The following is a 23,075-nucleotide window of genomic DNA, read 5'->3' as shown; positions in this document are numbered from 1 at the left end:
CTGTTACTATTGCAGTTTTGGCACTAGTAACAAGATGGGTCAGGGGCCTGAGTGTCAGACACAAATAGACAGAGTTTGTTTTTCTGTGTGGTTGGGATAGAGCGGACAGAGGTAAAGAAAGGTGTCAAGGACACAAAGTTAGTGAGAAAGTGGCAGGTGTTTGGGCTATGATTTCATGCACACGTTTCTTCTTTTTTTCTTCCAACAAGGACCTTCTCTGTCATCTCAGCATCACAGTGGCAGACACGGCGATCACCCAGGGCTGCACTGCTCTATAGTCGTGATGGTGATGGCATTGCTTGAGGGACTGCTTGCTATTGTAGAGCGAACAGTAGGACATGCAAACTAGGACGCTGTTCTGACCCGCTATTCTCTGTTCCTCAGGGAGGCCTCTTTTTTTTTATTTTTCTCAAACAGGTAAATCATTGATTTTTTTTTCCCACAAAAACCCCCACACATATATCACAACTGGTAGTAAATTGCCCATGATTCCTGTATTATGTTTCCCAGGGAGTCTTCTGTAAGGGGAAACCGATGATTAAACTTTTCAGGTATGAAGTTGCCCTTAAATTATCTCCTTTATCGTCTTAGTCCATACTGTGTCAATAACAGGAAGACAAAAAGGGAACATAGTTCAAGCACACGAAGAACAGATATTTGCTGAAAAGGAAAAGACAAGAAAATTTACTTGGCTGGGTTTCGGTCTACATTTAAATAGAAATCAATTTATTCTCTCCATAAATGCATGAATATGTTAGGTCTCAATCAATACACCCACTTGTAAGCAGACCAGATAAAATATAAATTGAACTCCAACTCAGTATCATTGTCATTATCTCTATGCATAATCAAAATTTGCTAGGTTAAAAGTATTCAAAATTATTTTATTCTCATTTTCATGCAATGTTTCTATTTTTTAAATATCCCATTCTCTGTCATCATAGGAACAAAAGCTCTTCTTCTGAATAAATCTGAAAATATGTTAACATTAAGAATTCAATAGGGATAGATGAAAAAAATGAATGAAAGTTAATGTGAAAGGACATATATCTTTACTACCTCATTTAAAATAAATGGTGATATTTAGGGTAGTAGTGTAATACGAGAGGAATGTAAAATCTGATATTACAACAGAGTTCAAGCAATGTGCAGTGAATGATAATCTAAGTAGCACTAGTACTTGGCACCCACAGGATGTGCCACCTCCTCACCGACAACGCCAAATCTTGTCTATTGCTACACACTTTCAGGAGCTCAGTCTCGCACAGACCAGCTCCCTTTCCGTACTCTAATTTGTTAGCAACCGTGGCGCTAAGAAATCACCTGCATGGGGTCCGGTGCGATAGCCTAGCAGCTACAGTTCTCGCCTTGCACGCCCCAGGATCCCATATAGGCAACAGTTATAACCCCAGCAGCCCTGCTCCCCATCCAGCTCTCTGCTTGTGGCCTGCGAAAGCAACCGAGATGCTCCAAAGCCTTGGGCCCCTGCACTCATGTGGGAGACTCGGAAGAAGTCCAGGCTCCTGGCTTCGAATTGGCTCCACTCCAGCTGTTGTGGCCTCTTGGGGAGTGAAGCATCGGATGAAAGATCTTCCTCTCTGTATCTCCTCTCTCTGCATATCTGACTGTCCAACAAAAATACATCTTAAAAAAAAAAGCAAGCACCTGCACAGTGGACACATCTGCAAATGTCCTGCCCTTCACTCAGACTGCTTTGTTTCATTTTGGTTTCATGGTCCAGTCGTGGTGGCTGAGGCGGTTGGATTCTTACTGCACTGTTTCAGCTCTAATAGCAGTGTGAACAAAGTCAACCCAATGTGAAACACATGAGTAATGATTTAACCTAAGAGACATCTGGATAGAGAAATAAAAAGGGGGAGGATTAGATTTTTGTCAGACAAATATCTTGCATACATCTTGAATTTTCAAACGAATGGTAAGTGCTAAAATTTGGTATGTGTTCAGTTTTGCACATCCAAGGATAGCTTTTGCTTTACCTATTTTTTTCAATGCATTATGCAGTAGAAGCAAAAGTTTTATTAGGACAAAAGTGCTGACTGGGCTTGGAGTAAGATCAATCACTATTTCAATTTGTCATTGACCTAGTCAAAGACTTTTCAGTGGTCAAAAGCACTCTCATACTATCCAGCACCTCTGGGCAAATATACAAACAAATTGAAACCAGAATGTCAAGAGAGACCTGCCTTTCAATATTTATTAAAGTATTATGGACAATAACCAAGATAAGAAGTAAACCGAGGTGTATGTCCATCATGAACAGATAAAGAAGCTATAATGTGAGTGTGAATATGTTTGCATGTATGTGTGTCATAGGTATATTCTAAAAATAAACGAAACCCTGTCCTTGGATGAGACCAGAGGCATTATGTTAAGGGAATTAACGTGGTCACAGAGAGATAAATACTCAATGATTTAATATTTGGGATCTAAAATATGCAACTTAGACAGGTTCTATAGAATGGTGGTTACCAGTTCCTGGGGCCAGCAATGGGCATTAGAAATGGGTAGACTTGTTGAAGGACACAAAAGTCAAGTTAGGAGGAATATATGTTTGAAATCTACTTCACAGCTTGGCAATCACAGCAAGGATAATATATCATATATTTTCAAATATATTAAGAGGGAATTTCAAACACTGTCATGACAAAATACATGTATATAAGATAGATATGTTAACCAACTTAATCATTCTGTGACAGATCTATATATCAAAATACCACATTATGTCTCATACATAAATGTAACTACGATAGTCTAAAATAAATGCAAATACAGTAAGTAACCATGTACCAAAGGAGGCTGCTTAAGTCATGTCTTAGCCTTTCCACTTTGTGGTTCTGTCATCCATAAAAATTTTTGCTGATGGTATGTTGGAGCTTTCAATTGACTGGGATGATACTCTGCTGGCTCTGTCTTCAGACCAGAGAGGGTATACCTAAGAAGCCGTTGAACTTGACTGGACAATAAGATGCTGGACTCTATGTTTGGTATACGCTTGCAATGGGGGAATCTCAACTGAACTTGAGCTGTGGTTATGCAACTAGGTGGAGGAATCCACCATGGTGGGGGGGTTTGGGGAGGGGTGGGGAGAACCCAAGTATCTATATAATTGTGTCACATAATACAATGTAATTACTGAAGTTAAATAATAAACAATTAAAAAAAACTGTCATTGACCATTTTACCAATCATATCTGAAGGAGCTGAAACCAGATGGGTGGCCTCTACAAAAAGAATGATGTCATGTGATCTTAACAGCAGAGGAAGAAAGACTTCTTGTATTTGGGAGGACTCCAAACTTCATGCGCTATCCAATGGTCCTGCATTTCATTCACATTTCCCTTATAGTCCGTTGTAATTCCTCAACAAAATCAAACACCATCCAAACAGACGCTACAAGATTGCATTTTCATTTTCGTTTGCCTTGCTATTGCATACCTAAAGAAAAATAAATAAAAACCCTGAAAGGCAGCCAACTCAAATATTGCACACCTGGCTCCTATTTGTTACAAGATTATCACTGAAAACAAAGATTCTTGACTTTTACAGCCCTCAATGCTGGGGCCTCCTCGTACTCCACGCAGTCTAACCTGGTAGAAGCTAAGCCAAGAAAACACCGTCCAATAGATCCGTGTTATGATCTCCATATTAACGTCTCCCTCTCCTGGTCCCTGAACTCAATGACAGCATTTAAAACAAAGGTATAAAAAAAAAGGGAAATTTGACAGTAAGAGGCATGCTGGGCTTCTTCCATTCTACCACCCACGTATAACAATAAAACTGAAATACGACAAAAACATTTTCCTTTGGCAGGGAATTTTTGCTTTTCTTTGGGAGAGACCAAGGCCTCGCAAAATAAAAACATTCCCATCTTCAGTTATTTCCGTCTTCACAATGTTTAAGTTTCTTAAATGTGAGATTGGATTAGAAAATCAAGAACAAAAACTTCAGTGAACAGAATTCCAGGAGGGCTGCCGGCTGCCTAGGGGTGTCTACATCTCACCATTCCATTTCATCGCAGCTTTAAATCGTGATTTCTAATCCCATAGGCTTGCCAGGTGCCTGGGGTTTGTGAAGAAAGTGAACAGAAAGAACAGAAATGGAAGCAGAGAGCTCTGTGCCACAAAGAAGGATCACCTTCATGAGAAGGGTGCCTCTGGCTTGGAGTCTGTTCAGGTACCCAGGGTCTGAGCAGGATGCTGTCCAACCTTCCTTTTCCTGGAAGGTCTAGACACATATTTTTGAATAATAACCTCATCTCATTTAAAAGCATCCACATGTCTGCAGAGGTTTATCCACAGGAAATTTTATGTCACAATTGGTGTGTGCTTTAACCCTGTTTTAGAACTCTCATTTACATACGGAAACCTACAGAGTTCTCTCCGTTGATGCTACATACATTGTTCACATGTGATGGAGTCTCCACACATTTATGGAAACATGTGTTTAAAATGTAATGTTGGCATGAAAAGTTTTAAAATTTATGTAGATTTTTTTCATTAGGCACACTTTCCATGCATTTTTGAAAAGTTTTTATACTTTGACCTATTAGCTATCTAATTGAAAACATCATCAAACCAAAGCCACTTGGTAACCTGCCAGATGTACTCAGAGCAAATGTAGTGTTATTTTTTCTTCTGTTTCTTTTCTCTCGGGTTTTGTAGATACCCTGATCCTCTCTCTTAGCATGGAAGTCTCTGAGAACTTATCCCTCATAGGTAAGTAGAGGAAACTGTAGTTTCTGGAGCTAATGCTTCACATTGTTTTTGTTCCTTGGTGAACTTCTTCAGGCTATCTTGTAATCTTTGGGTTGTGTCCTCAAAACTAGCCAGGCTACATATCAGGAATATTCAGCTTCATTAGATCTACGAATCTCCAAACTGCCTTTCACTGCAAAACTTTAATATTTAGGAAAATACCTCCAGTTTAAAATTTGTCTATGCCATGTTACAAATAAAATCATTTGTCTGAGGAAGGAAGGAGGAGGGACCTTAGGAGCTGTTGATCTTATGGACTGCTTCTCTGTCAAGCAAAATCTTTGAGCCGAGACTGTGGAGTCTGGAGTGGGAACAAAGGCAAACTTTTCTTTCTAAGACACCCAAAATCCGTAAGGACTTGGTACTAGCTGGGACTGGGAGAAATAGCTTCAACGTCTTGTTCTATTGCCTTGCTTCTAATCTGGAACTACAATCTCATGAATGGGAATATGGGCTGTCTGAGCTTCCTCCGTGTTCATACTACATTCAGATACAAACTACAGTTCCTGAAAGGGAGAGAAAGGCGCAGTTGGAGTTAAGTACCCACACACAGCTTCCAAAGTAGGCAGCTCAGGGCAGGAGAAGGCATGCTCAAGTCTTGCTCCCTCCAGGTCTACATGGGAGCTGATACAAATCTTGGTGCCAACAAGGTGAACTCTCATCTGTGTTTTGGAGTTTTTGTATACTGTCTTAAGTAGGCATTTCCTCACAGCTGCTGCTTTTAGGACCATTTCCAGAGGCGTCATATGGCTGCACTGTCTTCCTCATTTTCCCAGTTTTCCTAAGGAGTAGGAAAGTGCTAACATGCAAGAAGGAAGTCTCCTGTTATATTAGGCGGCTAAGTTTTACAGAAGTTTATATAGACTGTAAGGGTATTTAACAAGGAGAAGTAGCAATATTAAATGGGTAACTTGATGATATAGTCACAGCAAGGGAAGGCGATATGACAAAGTGGGTGGTTCTGAGATGCAAAGTGGGATTTGGAGACTGGGTTGTGATATGTGTGTGAATCACAACTCTGTTTTTTTTTTTTTTTTGTCAGTGAGAAATACTGGCAAGTTTTGTGGGATAGAGAATGGTCGTATTTTCATTTTTATCTTTTTGAAATAGTTCCACTGAGCAGAAGAGTGGGCAAAGTATCTGAGGTGTTTTCCTAGGGAAGTGTTGTTGAAGGGCCCATATAATTTGGTGGCTAAATTTATAGGTGTAGTAGCAACATTTCCAGTTATGTCATTTTCTTCGAAGGAGAAGTGGGTAAAATAATTTGGGTTATCTCTGGATTGGGATTTCTCCAAGCAGATACGGTATAAACATATGGGCCCGGGAATTTAGAATATTGAGAAAAAATTAAATCATGAAGATAGGGCTACATTTATGAAACAAAAATGCATCTTTGTAAACAGAACAAAATTGGAGAGTTGTGGCACTAGACATTCTAAAGAGGTTAAAAGAACAGCTATTGGGGAAGAGTGACAACAAGTAATCTAAGTAACAGGTCGCTGGAAAATCTTTTCTATGACTGTATAGCAAAACCCAGAATTGATCACAAGTGTGTCTCCATGAGAGACTGAAATCAAGCTTTTCTGAAGAGATAATGTCAAAGAAACAAGCAAATTTCATTTTCCCTGTATCACCATATTCAATCCATTTGAAACAATGGCGTGAGTTAAGGTCTACTAGAAACTAGTAACATGCCTTACACATGTTCAAACAAGGAGAAGGAGCCAGGCGCCTACTGTTGGCAACCACTGAAGGCAGACTAAACTTCTACGTGTATGAGCTGAGAGCTCTTTTCTGTTTTAAGACTAAATATTCAGTTCTATAGAGCAGTAAGATTTTTTTAGAGGTTAAAATAACAGTTGTATAACAGAGAACTTGGCTTTATTGCTTATCACAGCAAATATTGGTGATTTAATTATTATGGAGTGCAAATCAAAGCAGAATAATATGGACAAAGTTATTGAAAATATGTAGCAAGACTTTGGGTGATTTTTTCCCTTTACTTCCATAAACCAGTCAAAATATTTGCAACATATCAAAATTCACCAAAGGAACAATAAAGGAAATTTTTATTTTGAAAACAAAATGTAACTAACTCTAATTGATCATGAAACTGTTAGTCTACTGTATCCATCAGAAGTTAACGTTACAGTCAGAAGCCTCAATATAACTCTGAGTAAATTCTGGGAAGCCAATTTCCCCCGGTCTCCAGTTTCTTCACAGGCATCGTCCTCAAAAATCAGTACAGCTACACTCTTTGCTGAACATGTTGGGCAAATAAAGGTACATATTTATTACTTAATATATTTTGAAGTTAACCATGTATTTTATCTTCTATAGATACATGATGATAAACCTCTAATTAAATGGAAGAAAAATCAATTGATGAAAGCTAATCCTGGCTGTTTTGTGTCTTATAATGGGGAGGTAGGAAACTAACAGTCTATAAACAATCTCCGTTATACTTCTGATTTGCATAAAGGACATTTAGTGGCATGCTCAGGAAAGGAATCACAGAAACATAGATGAACCTATATATTCCAAAATTTCAAGTTCTATATTAATGGTTCCATTCTCAAAATTTTCCAATGAACTTGAAAGAACACAAAGACCTTTATCATATGAATTGTTTTCACTCTAATAGTCTATACAATGTGCTACTTGCTTACAAAAAGTATTTTTCTATAGATTACTTAATAAAAGTTTGTCTGTTCGTGAATGACTAAATAGTCTTATCATTGCTTTAGTAAGAGGACCAGATTATAAAGTTGTATATTGCTATCTTATAAAACTGGTATTAATTTGTCAAATAAAAGAACGAGTATAAAACACTTTACAAATATACTGAATCTTTACAAGTCAGATCTATTCCTATATATTTAGTAAATGTCTAGTCCCAATTTTTAAAATAAGCCCTCCAATCACATGTGCTTTCATTTGGAAAAAAAAGCTTGGAAGAAAATATTTTAGGATATTAACAAATATTTGTGGGAATATTTAATTATATTTTGCCTTCTTTTTCTGCATTTTTGAAATTTGTGATGTTTACTAAATCATAAAATTGATCAACATCATTAATTAATTCAAAATAATGTTACAACTACTGTTGATATTTAATGGATCAAATATTTACTTGTCTTCAGGTTTTCATTTGTTCATTTCCCTTCATGCTTTACTGATAGTTCATTCTTTTTTTTTTGTAAAGATTTATTTTATTTTATTTTTACTGTGAAGGCAGATCAGAGAGAGAGAGAGAAAGAAAAAGATATTTCATAAACAAAGAAACCTTTGTTTGTGGACTCTGTAGAACTGTTTGGACAATATGGTTCTGTATATCAGCCTGATATGAAAACAGCAGGATTTTCAGAACATGATCTTGTCTGCATATGAACATAGACAATGCTTACTCTTATGACTGGTGTTTTCCACCTGAAATGAAAAGGTACATCCTGCTCATAGTAGGAAACGATGAAGTAGTTTCAAAGGAGAACTTAAAATTGGATCTTTCGGCTAATCCAAAGGACAAACTACGGTCCCACAAGGAATACTTTCCCAGATAAGTTTACTTACTGTCAAGATAAATGGTGTATTTGAAGGCGAAGGCAATAGCAGGTGTGAGAGTGAAAATTGTGGGCTTGATTCTGGGTCGAGAGACCAGCAGGAAGGCGTGCAGTTAGCCCACACCAGAGGCAATCAGATAAAGTTCCAGGGAATGGGGAAGAGAAACACAAAAGAAACAGTCTAATAAGCAGAGTTTCGAGTTTTGAGAAAGCGCCGTGCACAACACGACCAACACATGCTGCTGCTCTATTCTGTTTGGAAGGCGAGTCCACGTTGACGACATGCCCAGTTGCGTCTGATCTGTGCACCTGAAACACTGAACAAGTTGGCTCATTCATCTTACTGCTTTGTTTGTGGCCAGTGGAAGTGTCATATTGTAAAATTAATAATTTCAGTGCAACCATTTTGTTCTTTTCCATATCTTTGACAGCTATTTAGGGTGATTTAAGATAGATTGAGCCTTAGCATTTCCTTATTTAATATATTTTGTTTATTTAAAAATACACGATTCTAAACTTGTACCTTTTCTGTACCTTAGCTGAATGAGTTAAACAGCTGGGAATGAAGAAATTTCTGAAAAGAAGCAGAAACAATTTAAATTGAGATTGCAAGTTCACGCTTCCACGTACCCGGGTAATGGATACATGTTATGGATAAGAGAATGGATTATTTAGAAAACAGAAGCGATAAAGGAGATGACAGGATTGAAAATTTTGAACGAAAATAGGAAATCCTAAGGGGGAATTTAGTGTTTCTTTTATGTGGCAGATCATGTAAATTTCTGATATAATGCCCAAGGGAGTCTTTAGTAAATATCTTTCTCTTTTTACAAATTTACTTATTTTGTTTGAAAGGAGGATTTATAGAAAAAAGAGACACAGAGAGAAGTCTTTGATCTATTGGTTCACTCCCAAAAGACCATGACAGCCAGAGCAGAGATGATCTTAAGGGGGATGCTGCTCCTGTATCTCCCACATTCAGAGACCCAAGGACTTTTGGCACCTCCCTGGTTTTGCAGGCCACAAGCAGCTGGCTGGATCAGAAGTGGAACAGTCCAGACACAAACCAAAGTTGTATGGGATGCTGGAACCACAGGTGGAAAACTAGTGTGCTATGCCACTGTGTCATCGTCTCTTTTTAAATTGATATATTTTGAAACTTAGTTAAGGAACTGTAATAAAGTGTCACACTTTGAGTCAAAGAGGATTTGCATAAGGACGGAGATGGTTCACAAAAATTTAGAGCAATATCAGGTTGTAGTAGTAAAGCAATTTCTTGGCAGGACTGGTAATTAAACAGAGAATTATGGGTATCATTACTAATGCCTTGATGGTATCTGACATTTAATAAATACCTTTGATGATTTAGGCATATGCTGAAAGCTTTCCATGAATTATTTCTTTTAATCCACACAATGGACCATTCTGCTATTTTGTTGTTATAATGTCACACATATATCACATCACCTTCGTTTCTAGTCACTTTCAACACTGACTCCAGCTTTGGTTAGGTAACCTATTAGCACGTTATGGCACTAGTGTATATAATGGAACACTGTTGAAGAAACTGGTGTAGTGTCTTTAGGGATAAATGACTCCAGAGACTAATGCGAAGACATTAGAGCTAAGCCCAGTCCCCACCCAGAGTATCATTGAGAAACAGCCATATGAGTGATTCCAAACTAGACTAACCAAATATAATTACAGAATTCTGAGAAATGCCAAATTATTTTTGTTTCAAGTCTTTGAGGTTTTCTTTTTAATCCAGAAGAAGATACATGATAGAAATTCATATCCTATGGAGTAGTCCCATTCACAGAGAACTAAATCAGGTGGAATTGGCTTTGTGATGAAGTCAGAGTAAAGTCTTAGATGAAAAGCAGCATTTGCCGTGGCAGGTTAAAAAAGTGGTGGGTAAACTACTGGAGGACAGGGTGATGGTGCCCCTGTTTTGTACAAGTGTGACATTTTGCAGATGTATCATCTCTGTTAAGTGGAAGACAGAGATCTGCCAAAGCCGATTTCAAACTATCAGACTTAAAATGCCAGTTGATTTTTATAGCTGCATAGGAATAAGCAGGTGATACAATCCTGAAGATGAATATCATTCCTGTCACCAATTTAGAAGTGAAGAAGTAAACTTGATCAAGATTACTGCAAAGGTATTTCTTTTAGGACAGAATAGGCCACCCATCGCAGTATCTATGGGTATTCAAGAAGGAATTTGCTCTGTATTATTGTGACGCAGTTATAAGTGATTAATATTTTGTGATTCATAAACCAAAGAGATGATGTTTAAATTATATGTAAGTGTAAAAGTTTAGTATTTTCAGAGAGTATGAAACAGTTTCTATGTCAAACAGAGTGGTGGTTCCATTGCTTCTTTGTATATGGACTACCATTTAAAGATTTATTTATTTTTATTTGCAAGGTATATTTACAGAAAGAGAATCAGAGAGAGAGAGAGAGAGAGAGAGAGAGAGAGACCAGGAGGCACAGAACGACCTTTCATCTACTGGTTCACTCCCCAAATGGTCACAAAAGCCAGAACTGAGCAGATCCGAAGCCAGGAGCCAAGAGCTGCTTCTGAGTCTCTCCTGTGGGTGCAGAGGCCTTAGGACTTGAACCATCCTCCAACCATCCTCCACTGCTTTCCCAGTTCTAGGTACAGAGCTAGGCTGGCAGGGCAGCAGAGCGGCTGTGAACAGGTGCCCCAGTTATGTTGGTCCCACAGGTAGAGGATCAATTTGTTATCCATGGTGCCGACTCCATATCCTAACTATATTAGCTAAGAGTCTTGCTTGCTTGTTGTGTCATCAGATGTCATTAGAGCAATATCTGAACCTCTTGCTTTTCTCAAGACATATTTTACATGTAAATATTTCTTTCTGGTCAAATTTGTGTGTCTGGAACTATGCTTCTCTATAATGTACTCTTCCTTTTCTCTGACTCAGACTGGTCTAATCAAAGTCCCATGGACACACACTTCTACTTCCATAAATGTTGTTCTTTTACTTTTACCAATATAGTTCTACTTCCATAAGTGTGTAAACTCTTGTTCTCTTATCTTTACTAATATGTTTGTATCATTATGACCTGCTAGCTTTTTTTCTTTTCTTTTTTTCACAAGCTGTTCTTTTTATTGAAGAATAAACTTAGAAAGCCCGAAGCCCATGTCGTCATCAGACTCCTCGGTCTCTTCCTTCTTGTCTCTCACTTTCTTCTCAGCTGCAGCGGCCGCTGTGGCAGGTGCAGGGCCTCCCGCGGGGCAGCTCCTGTCCTCCGGGACGGTCATCTCTTCCGCACGCACGATGACAGCCGAGTAGGTGCAAGCAAGCTCGGAGACGGAGGCCATGGTGCTGCCCGGCATGGTGCTAGTCACCGGGTGAAGTGAGGACCTCGCCCCAACGCGGCCTTAGGTTCCCCAGAAGGACAGAGCACTTGGCCGGCAGCCAGGGAGAAGAATGGCCTGCTATCTTGCATAGAAATATGGACGCCAACAAACTGGCTTTCATTAGAACACCGCACACGCTCAACTTCTCGCATCTTTCAAGGTTGCTCCTTCGAAACCATCGAAGCGTCACACCTAGGGTAACAGCAGCTTCCTAAGACACTTCCTAAGACAAGTGTGTTGAAAACTAAACATGCATTATCTATTTCATAGAGTTCAACCCGTGGAAAGATTTTACTGCAACATAAAATAATTCAGCAGCAAGGCAAAAATGTTTGTGATGAAAGATTTTCTACATATCTAAAATGCTTTTGCAATAAAGACAGGGGTACGATTTAAATTTTCTAGAAAATGGAGTAAAATAATCTAGTTTAAAAATGACATTGATGAGACATAATTTATAGCCAGGTAACACATAAACATTAAAGTGTATCAAAATGAATGTAATTGGTTTAATGATGAAGTAGAAATGGCTAAGCACTAGAAAATGTCATCAGGAAACCTAACATTGCACTGTTAGAAATACAGCTGAACTAAACAAAAACAAGAGTGTTTTCCAAAGCAGTAGGTGAAAATATGCCTAAAACATTTTTTAACATTAAAACATAGTAGCTGAAACTTTCAAAATGACAGAAATTTGAACTATAAGTTTTTATAAGGAAATACATTCAATCAAAATTAATTAAATAAAGTTTTAGGTCTAAAACCTGCATCTCCCAGTTGCCATGACAATTTAAGAATACATAATTCTGAGCAGTAAAATCATTTTTTTGCATGCAAGACGATTTTGATAATAGATTTCTATTCTAATTGTTCATTTATTTTATATCAAAGCAATGGTAATGAGGAAAGTGATAATAATAGTAATGAATCTACCTGCTTAATTACTGTCACTGAATTAAATGAAATAAAATTAGCAAATATATTCCATAATGTCATTGTTGAAGGGGAAAGGTCAAAGACTGGGGAAGACAGGGCTGTAAAAGCAAAAGTCCCCAACAAAGAAAAGCAATTGAAACTACATAATGGTCAAATACTGTTTCCCAAGAGTCATAAACTAAGAATGGAAATAAACCATTAGTCCACGTTCTGAGTCAGGTATTGGAATCCATCAACAGCCTAGGATTCTGCTGAAGAAACCTGATGAGTGTTAAATAATTGATCCTGGAGAGGGAAGGCTTTCCTCTGACTTCCTTATCGTTGTCCTTAGCAAAATGCTCAACTGATACGTGTAGGAGCTCAAGAATTGAGTGGATGAATGGCCGATATTTCCAATTTTGCATATAATATCCTATACAAATTTTAAAAAACTATTTCCGTATAGATACTTAGCATAATTAAAAAATAATGGTTTTCCATTGAAAAGATAACTTTTCCACTGTCAAATAATCAATACATGTTTCCCTTGATTACACAACCACTATGAAATCCCAATATCTATTTAAATATAAATAAAGGAGCATATGTGTATGTGTCTGTGAATACTTAAGTCTTAATGTTCAAATAACCCTATTTTCTAAACAATTTAGTATATGTATGCATTTCACAGATTATTTCGTTTTTGCCTGATGCCTTCTTGCTCGTCTGTGGTATTTTTGTTTCCTACAGCAAAGAATCAAGAAACACCATCTAAAGTGCCTACAAGAACACCCTGATAATCGTGACTTGGTATGTAACGACAAACCCTACCTAATAAGTTGGACACATAAATGTTTTTATTTTTTACTTTTTCTTATGATAAGTATTTAAAAGAGTGTAACATAGATTTTTAAACATTCAGTAATAATAAGTGCACATGCTATTAAAAGGATGTGCCAAGAAGAGAAAGAATGAACAAGTTGGTAATGTATATAAGTTACAGATATATAGAAGAAATAATTTCTAGTATACCTTTGCATAATAACTTGGCCATAAATAGCACTAATGTATTGTATACTTAAAAAAAAAAACAGGAGGAGACATATTCAATTTTTAACAAAATTAGGTGATGAATGGTTGATATATAAGCTGGCTCTGATTTTACAGTTTGTGCTCTTTGGAACCATCACAAAGTAGCTTGTACAATTATTGTGCAAATTTTTAAAAATTAATCTAGTCCACAAATAAGCAAACTGGTTGACTCACACTTGGGCTATTTAATTTCAGAACTTTTAAGATAGTCTTAAATATAAAATTATTCATATTTCATGTGGAACTTTTTGATGTGTGCAAATATTTGTTCTTGTTCTTTTAAATGTCTTTTGAAAAATATATTCCATTACGCCTTTGGGAGAGCAACTCTTGGCTCATCAGGGGCTTTCATGGTGAGTAGGTTTATCCAAAGTTTTACACACAGAGGTGGTATGGTAGAATAGAATTCTGGTTGCTGTAGAATTTGGAAATTGTTCACTAACACTAATATGGATCCTGAAATCTGCCTGGCCACAGTCGTGTTCTTTGTTTTTGGTCATCTATTACTCAAATGATAATGAATAAATGTTCATAAAGAAGGGCTACATTAAACTTCACTAAATTCCAAAAATCATTTACCACGACTATGTTATATGTATAAAAATTCATGAGGAATTTGTTAATTTTAACTGATTAGAACAGCCTTAATTCATTATTCAAAGTACTAATAAAAAGTTGATCTTGATTTTATGTATTTTTCTCCACAAATTGTTTCACATATCTTTATCTTGATCCTGAGCACTCACTCAATAAGAATCCATTTCAGTGTTCTACTAAATGCCTGCAAAAGAAGAAAAAACAATACATATTCATAAACAAACAAAATTAGAAGTCAGTGTTCTGAAAAAAGAGCGTTTGAAAAAACACCATGATTTTAAGCCTTGCAGAGCATATCATTGTAGTCAGTGTAGGAGGTGAAGACAAGAGGCAATTTATTCTGCAGCTGGTTTCAAAATAAACACAGCAAAGAAAGATAAGGAGGAAAAAAGGGATCAATCCACCGGCAGCAAACTTGATGGACAGACAGGCTGCCATTAACAATGCTGTTGCCTTTGTAAGTACAGAGTGATGTGGAGATACCCTGGCATTTATACTGTAGACATGGTCCTTAAAGATTTTACACCTCCAATTCCTTAGAATTATCAGCTATCTCCAACCTGCCAGTCATGCCAGCAATCTTAGATTTTTAGCTTGCAGGCCAGGCAGATTATTGACAAAGCAATCCAGGGTGATATAACACACCCTGACACACAACAGTGAGGGGATTGTGTTTACCACTTCCACTGCACCAATTCCATGGAATTAATTCTTAACACTGGAAGTAAACTTTCTCTTGATAACCATTCACTCCCTGCCAATGCTGTTTCGCCTCCTAGCACTAGCTCCAGTGCAGGTGTTGGAGTTCGGATGCAGGTAATTTAATCTGGTGGGGACTAATGGAAGCCAAGAAGGTATCTGTCTCCACAGTGTGAAGGTTAATGAGGATACGTGTAAATAAAACTCTCTATACTCTAATGAGGTTAAAGGTTTGATTAAAGTTCAAGAAAGTAGCTGAATTAGATCTGCCAGTCTATCCCAATTCAACCATGGAAACTATAGGAACTGAATAGGTTGAATTTCTCAATAGTGTTCCCAGCACAAAGGTCAAAAGTAACATAAGAATCACTACAAACAAACAAATATACGGATAGGCATAAATATATGCTAAGCATCTTTTTCATGAAACTCTGTTTTTGGCCACGGGCAATTGTAGCATTTGATCGATAAACGTAGAACAAGCAAAGAGAAATTGTAGGATGAAAAATAATTTTCTTTTAGGGTACAACATTGACACTCCCATAATTTTAATTGGTGTTTTGAGCATTGCCCACATTTGGAGCTAATTATTTAGACTATGTTAATTTTTTAAAAAATATGTTACATATTAAATCACTTACAGCACATAAGTGCCATATGTAATTGTTGTGTTGAAATAATTTCTCTGGTCTCATAGTTCGAATTTTTAAGGCTAATTTTAATAGCTTTAGACTAAAACTCATGTTTTTCATGGAAAATCCTAATGCTATTACTGTTATATGAAAATGTGTCTTTCAATGCTTTGAAATGTCTTGAGATGCATATTTATTGACAAAATTGCCTCAATTTAATAAAACAACACGAATATTGGCTTTGTTCAAATGTAGAACTGGAGCATAATTTTCATTAAAAAATGAATATTTATAAAGCACATCAATGTATTTGGTTAAAATCACAAACAATCTTGGTATAACACATAACTCAGTCTTTTGTCAACTAAAAATCAAGATAATTACAAGTACGAAAATTAATCAATTGACTAGTAGTTTCATGACCTTGGATCCTTCTCACCTTCATTGCATTTTGGTGATATCTGATGTTTTGCTTTCCAATTTTTCTCTTTTCCTTTAAATTCAGCCTGAAGAGACTCCATACTGGATAATCTGCAGCACCCTGGTCTTACTGCTTTTTCTTCTAGAACCTTGTTCATTTATTTCTGCTGCTAAGATCCCGAATCTTCACATAGCTAAGCACTTAGCCAGATGGAAACATGAATATCACTCTTTCCAGGTCTTCTTTACTAACACTCATTTTTTAAAATTAAAAAAAAATTAGAAAGTCAGATATACAGAGAGGAGGAGAGTCAGAGAGGAAGAGCTTCTGTCTGTTGATTCACTTCACAAGCAGCCACAATGGTCAAAGCTGAGCCAAGCCAAAGCCAGGAGCCCCGTGCCTCTTCCAGGTCTCCCACATGGGTGCAGGTCCCAAGGCTTTGGGCCGTACTGGACTGCATTTCCAGGCCACAGGCAGGGAGCTGGATGGGAAGCAGGGCTGCCGGAATTAGAATGCGTGCCCATATGGGATCCTGTTCAAGGTGAGGACTTTAGCCGCTAGGCTATAGCGCTGGGCACTGCTAACCCTAATTTAAATAATATCTTTCATTCATCTACTATCCTCTTCCCTGCTTTACTTTTATGTACATTTCACTATTCAAATGCATACAATTGTTAATGTGTTTACCTGTTGATTTCTTTATTTCCCTTCATCAGAAAATGAGGTATATGGAGATTGAATGCTGTCTGTGGAATATGTCCATCATTAATTGGACATAAGCAACACTCTATTAAAGAAAGATATAGATGCATCTAATTTTCTTAAGAATACACGAGGGACAAATGAGACTATTAGAAATGGATATTTGAAATGACTTAGAAGATTTATGAAGGAAATTACAATATAAGATTACTATGCATTTTTTATCTAAGCAAAGGATCAAACAATATGTGACATCTGTCTTGAGAAAATACAACGTTTCCTTTGCGGGCAAATGCAAAGCTTTACAGAGAAGGGGATTAGAACAGTGGTTATCTGCCAGTGGGGCTAGGGTTTGCTACCGTGTGCAAATTTGGCAACTTCTTAGAACATGTCTTGTTGTTGGCACTGTTGCTGTTATAAATGGATGGAAGTGGAGGCTGGAGGATGTGTTAAGCATTCCGTAACGTGTAGGACATGCCCCACAGCAAAGGGTTGGCCAGTTTTCAAGTGTCAGTAAAGGCGGTATTGAGAAACTCTGGGTCAGAAACACAAATGCCTGTGAGATGGCTGTTTACATGAGATTAGGTCAGATAAGTTATGGAAAGGAGTTGCTTCTGATATTTGCCTAGCACCTTGGCAGGTGTAATTCTAAGACATTTTACATGTATTAGCTCCACTAAATTATGTATAACAATTTGATAGAAAGGTCATTGGCATGAAGAGCTCACAGATAAAAACACAAAATCTTTTTGTATCAATTGAAATAACCTTACATACTTTTTAAAAAAATATTCTTCATATAAAGTAAAGCAACTTGCTCAAAATTACAAAGCTGGAGAGCAGTAGGACCAATTGTAAAACCAGTTAACTTTTAGAGAAAAATGAGAAACAGCTGCTAAAGCAAGTATAAATAATTCGATGGAAGTGTAGAAAGCTAATTAAAACAATCTGAAATTGAAAAAAAAATCACAGAGATATTTATAAAGATGGTTATGTCATGTTGATTAGATGCTGAAGAATTCCAAAGCAATGTTATTGGAATTGGCAACTAATCACTGATGACTTTATAAAGATCAATTTTGGGCAAGGAAGATAGAGACATTGACCTTGGATTTAGGGTGCATTGTTTTGAAGGAAATGCATCGTGCAGGAGTTTCAAGGAGGATGAGGACAGCAGGACAGATGTTTTAAACTCAGAAATCTCAGTTTGGGGAAAGGGACGTGAAATGAAGTAGATTCAAATTTGTCCTTTGAGAGCACAGCAAACTTGGAGCAATGCTATGGAAAAATCAACACAATTACACTAAAAAAATGAAATCATCCAGGCCAGTGACCACATCAAATATAAGGACATAGACTCCATACAAACCCAAAATGTGTATTTTCTTTTGTTCCCCCAGAAAGATAACTGGTAGTTTTTAGATAAGGATTGATATGGACTATGATAAAGGGTAACTGGCATTGAAACATCTCCATTGTGTCCAGTTTCATTACTAATAACTTTATTATGAAATGAATGAGACAATGGTATACAGCAGCAACCTGGATTAGGCAGTTCCTGGGAGTTCTGATAAATAAGGTGTGAGGCTTTTGTCGACTCAAAGTCTCCTAGTGGAGCTCTTTGCTTGCCCTGTGCCAGTAGGGGTCCTTACGTGGGCCCTCATGTTAGTGGCCATGCTTCCAGCTTCTCCCCATTCGGTATGATGCTGGCTGTGAGTTCGCCTTTAGTATTGAGATATGTTTTTTGTATATCCATTTTTAAAGGTTTTTATTCAGGAACCAATTTTTTTTGCCAAAATCTTTTTGTGTAACCATTGAGATAACTCCATGTGTGTTTTTCTTAAATATTCATTCTGTTCTGTGCTGCATCATACTTACTGATTTATATATATTGAACCATCTTTGCATTCTTGTGACAAATGTTGCTGGTCAGGGTGGATAATCTCTTTGATGTGTTGTTGGATTAAATCTGCCAGGAGTTTTTTTTTTTTTTAATACTTTTGCGTCTACATTCAATGTGGCTCTTTCACTTTGTGATACTAATGTGTGTTTTATTTTTAAAAACTTATTTTTTTTTACTTATTTATGTATTTGGAAGTCAGTTACAGAGAGACTCATACAGAGAGACAGAGATCTATCTGCCGATTTACTCCCTAAACACCTATAACAGCCAGGATTGAGCCAGGCGAAAGCCACAAACAAGCACCTGTTCACAGATACTCACTTGCATGGCTGGAACCCAAGCACTTCGGCCATCCGCTGCTGTCTTTCCCAGGATTTTCAGAGGGAGATGTGTCACAAGCGAAGCAGGTGCGAGCTTTACCGCCAACGCCAGCCCCAATATCTCTGTTCAAAACAAACCAACGATAGTATGGAAGTATACATATATACTGGTCACATCTGAGATGAAAGTGGCAAGATTTTATAAAATCCTCAAAAAATTGTGTCAAATGTAGCCCATTTTCCACTTTCTATAGTTTGTTTTTTACTCTTTGTAAAATGTACAACCTAAGAAAATTGGTTTAATGATGTTACTTCAATGACGAATAGTCTAAAGAACATGTCATTATTTAGTTTAAATAAAGACACAAAATTCCTATTAATTTCACCACAAATAAAAATTCGTATGTACACACAGAAAGATTTATATCAGCATCTTTTTTAACATTTTCCTGCCATTGGTCACTTTGTAAGTATAGCGGTGATGCTTTTATGTTTATAATAGATCAAAGCTTATTTAAATGTGTTTAAGTGGTGGATTTTGGAGTCCTAAGTACAATTTTCACTACTGTGTCTGCACTTAAAAAATAGATTCACACCTTGTACACATGTGCAAACATATACAGACACACAGTAACATCAGCAATGTCATATTTCTCTGTTTATTAGTGTGACTGTGTAAATAGATCCATGGATATTTACATATAAACTTTCATACAAATAAAGGTGAAACACATGAAGCTTTATTTTTGACACGCTTAAGTAAATGTTAAAACCTCTGTATGGCATCAGGCTAATCTAGGGGAAAGTTTCCTATTATTTCTGACCTCTGACTAATTTCTAGTAAGGTAGGGAACAATGAAAAATGCTACAAACCCTTTTCAAGTAACATATTCTTAATCAATCACCAGCGCTCACCGCAAAGGAAACGGGCTTTATTGTAACAATGATATTTTGTATGTTTAATAATTTATAAGGAGACAATGTCGAGTTTCTAAAAATCTCTTCACAAAAAATTTCTCAATATAAATCTTGCTGATAAACAGTAACACTGCTCCCTCTTTGCTTCCAGCCGTGCTGTGTAAACCCTTTCATTAGTGCACGCCTTTACTTCAGGGGCTTGCTCTAACAAAGGGATCCTGCACCTCGTAATGACTTTTAGAGTTAAGAGATGACTGTGGCAAAACCATAAATACCCCTCTTATTAAGATCCGTCAGTTTTGGCAGTCATGAGCAGTTTTATATTTGGTTTCTCCGTCACATTTTCAGTTCCGGCAGAATCCCAGGGATACACTCCAGAGAAACACGTAATGAGGTCAGATGGAAAATCTTGTCCTGTTTCAGATATGAATCCCATCCATCCTCGCTTTCATGTGAGACAGTATTCACAGAAGCCACTGCTGCTGACACGTTTTAACTTCACTGACACTGGGTGATGTTAGCCTCCCCCTGAACACAGAGAACTATTATGCAGAATAATATTAGAGATGGCCACACATTCAAAAAAGAAGCTGGTTACGTCTGTGTTTCACCTTTTACTCTATCTACCACACAATGATTATTGTGTTGGTTAATTTTTGCTTCATAAAATATGAATAATGTAAATCAATGCTAGTTCAGGCCATTTGTTGTTGTTGTTGTACTGTGTCTTTCATTGCCTGGAGTCTGGCAAATTGGCTAGGAGAAGTGGAAGGCATAACAGAGGGGAAAGGGAAAAATAATAATATAATAATGGCTGTATATTTTCAAAAGCACAACCTTGGTATTTAGGAAGTTCTTTAAAACCTGTCCCTGGATCCACACAGTGAAATCATAGCACATAATTATTTGAATGAGAATTAAAAAATGACTTGGCACTATTTGGTTAAAATGTTTCCTACTAAAATCCTAGTTATTGTCTTAATATATCAAATGCAATTTTGAGCCTAATGATAAGGAAAATGAGAACAATCTGAATGTGATCATTGAGTTGTGTATCAGAAAAGAGAGTGGATTCCTAAGGCAAACATGTTAGAAGATGCAAAGCATAACATGGGAAAATGCCATGAGGATGCATAATATTAATTTGTCTTCGTATAGATGCTGCTGGTCTAAAACGAGATCTGTGTATGAAGTTTTCCTTTTGTAAAAAATAAAGGGGCTAATCATAGATTTCCCGTATGGTATTCCTACCTCATTTAGCTTTGCTGTGTCTGTCTTCTTTTTGAGGAACATGTTCACAGGAATGGATAAAAATAAGCAAAGCTGACAAGTCAACATGTTTCCCTCATTCCTACCTTCAGTCTGAGTACCCTAACTTAGCTTTCAGAGTATCAGCTTCCCAGTTCAATATCCAGGACCCAATCCCTTCCCTCTTGGGAACTTTGCTTCTCCATGTGTGTTTTCATCTGTTTGTATTGCTGTAACAAAATGCCTGGCACGGAGTGAGCGGTGATAAATACAAAGCTATGTGCCTCATGGTTCTGGAGGACAGACAGGTAGTCCAAGGGCTTCGGCCATCTGTGTGGCATCTAGCGAAGGCCTCCTTGCCACAATGTCACATGGCAGGGTAGTTAAAACTTAACAGAAATCTGAACACAAAGGGCTAAGAATGCTAGTGACCCAACACTGAACAAAATAGCATTGATGTCAGTCTAATATGCTCAGATAAAATGCACTTTAATCTTAAGGAATTACTTAGAAGAAAAAAAACTATTTTTCTCCATTTCTTTGAGAACGTGATGTAAGGGGGGTTCTCGCTTTCCTCCTCACCTGCCTGGTGAAGCCCAGGCCCTCACTCCCTGCCTTCATTAATGTAGCAGCCCATTTAAAAGTCTTTATGCTTTTAGTTATTACATTTCAGATCAAATTAAAGCTTTACTAAAATAATTTTACTTCCTATCCTACAAAGTCAGCCTAAGGCATCACTATTTTTTTTTTTAACATTGTGTTGTTTCTAAAACATTCCGCATGTAATTTCCACTCTAATATCAAAATCTCTCAGACACTGCAAATGAGCCAGAGTAATCCTGGATGATAATTTGATCAAAGGTGAAAAGATGAAATTTATTTCACAAATCTAGGTTTAAATCACTAAAATGTTCTTATGAACATTAATTTCTCATAAAACTCATCCTATTTCAATGTTTCAATTTCATAATGCTTATCATGCCATAATCATCAATATCAATATGCTAAAGAGAGAATGTAATACTGATCTTGCGTGGCAAACCCCTAACATGGTGCATGTTGTAGCAGTTCAGACCATGACCTCTCGTGTCAGATAGCTTATATTTTATTTATTTGGGAAGCAGTATAATAGTGAAAGAGAATGGCAAAGTAGGCAGATAGCCAGAGAACCCCATCTACTGATTTACTCCCCAAATGCCCACAGCCACTGGGCTATGCTAAGATGAATCTGGGAGTTGGGAAGTTAGTCCTGGTTTCTTACAGAATCAGAGAGCCAACCACACGAGCCATCATCATTATCTTGCAAGGTGTGCATTAGCAGGAAACTAGAATCAAGACCCAGAGTTGGGAATCAAATCTTGTCAGTTCCAGTATAGGTCACAGGCGTCTTAACTAGTGATTTTTCTTTTTCCACTAGTAATTTTTTCTTTGGCTTTGCTCTTGAAATTTTTCTTATGTATCTGAAAGGCAGAGTTACAGAGACACGTCTTCCTTCTTCTGGTTCACTGACTAGATGGGCTAGTCCAAGCTGAAACTAAGAGCCCAAAACCCCATTCAGGTCTTCCACATGGATGAGGAGGTTCATCTACCACTGCCTGCCCACGTACAAGGGGGTCTGAACCAAGTCTCAGAAGCGCTGCCAGCACCACAGATGGCAGCTTGACTCACAGCACCACAGGAGTAGCTTCTCAACTATTCTCTCAACCAATAGGCCAAACACCTACCTCGGATAGCTTGTGTTTTAATTCTGCATATTTCTCTTAAGCAATGCAGGCTTGGTTAATTTATACTCTTTCTGTTTTCACATGTAAAACATGAAGTTAAGCATAGCATTTAACTCATTGGATTGTTACAGGAATTAAGTGCATTACTGGTTGCAATGCAGTGCTTCAGATA

General features: G+C 37.3%; 1 protein-coding gene across 1 annotated transcript; it reads right to left on the bottom strand.

Annotated features, from left to right (window-relative positions):
* Positions 1 to 11,477: 11,477 nt before the first annotated feature.
* LOC131478154 (large ribosomal subunit protein P1-like) lies at positions 11,478 to 11,693 on the bottom strand. Its single transcript, XM_058656192.1, has one exon. The coding sequence runs from the start codon at positions 11,691 to 11,693 to the stop codon at positions 11,478 to 11,480; it is 216 nt and encodes a 71-aa protein (XP_058512175.1).
* Positions 11,694 to 23,075: the final 11,382 nt, after the last annotated feature.

This window comes from Ochotona princeps, chromosome 28, assembly GCF_030435755.1.
Source record: "Ochotona princeps isolate mOchPri1 chromosome 28, mOchPri1.hap1, whole genome shotgun sequence".
Classification (NCBI taxonomy): domain Eukaryota; kingdom Metazoa; phylum Chordata; class Mammalia; order Lagomorpha; family Ochotonidae; genus Ochotona; species Ochotona princeps.
The sequence above is the reverse complement of the archived record's forward strand: the minus strand, read 5'-3'. Positions and strand labels throughout refer to the sequence as shown.

Coding starts and splice junctions, on each gene's coding strand:
- LOC131478154 (XM_058656192.1), bottom strand. CDS start 11,693: ATGGCCTCCGTCTCCGAGCTTGCTTGCACCTACTCGGCTGTCATCGTG.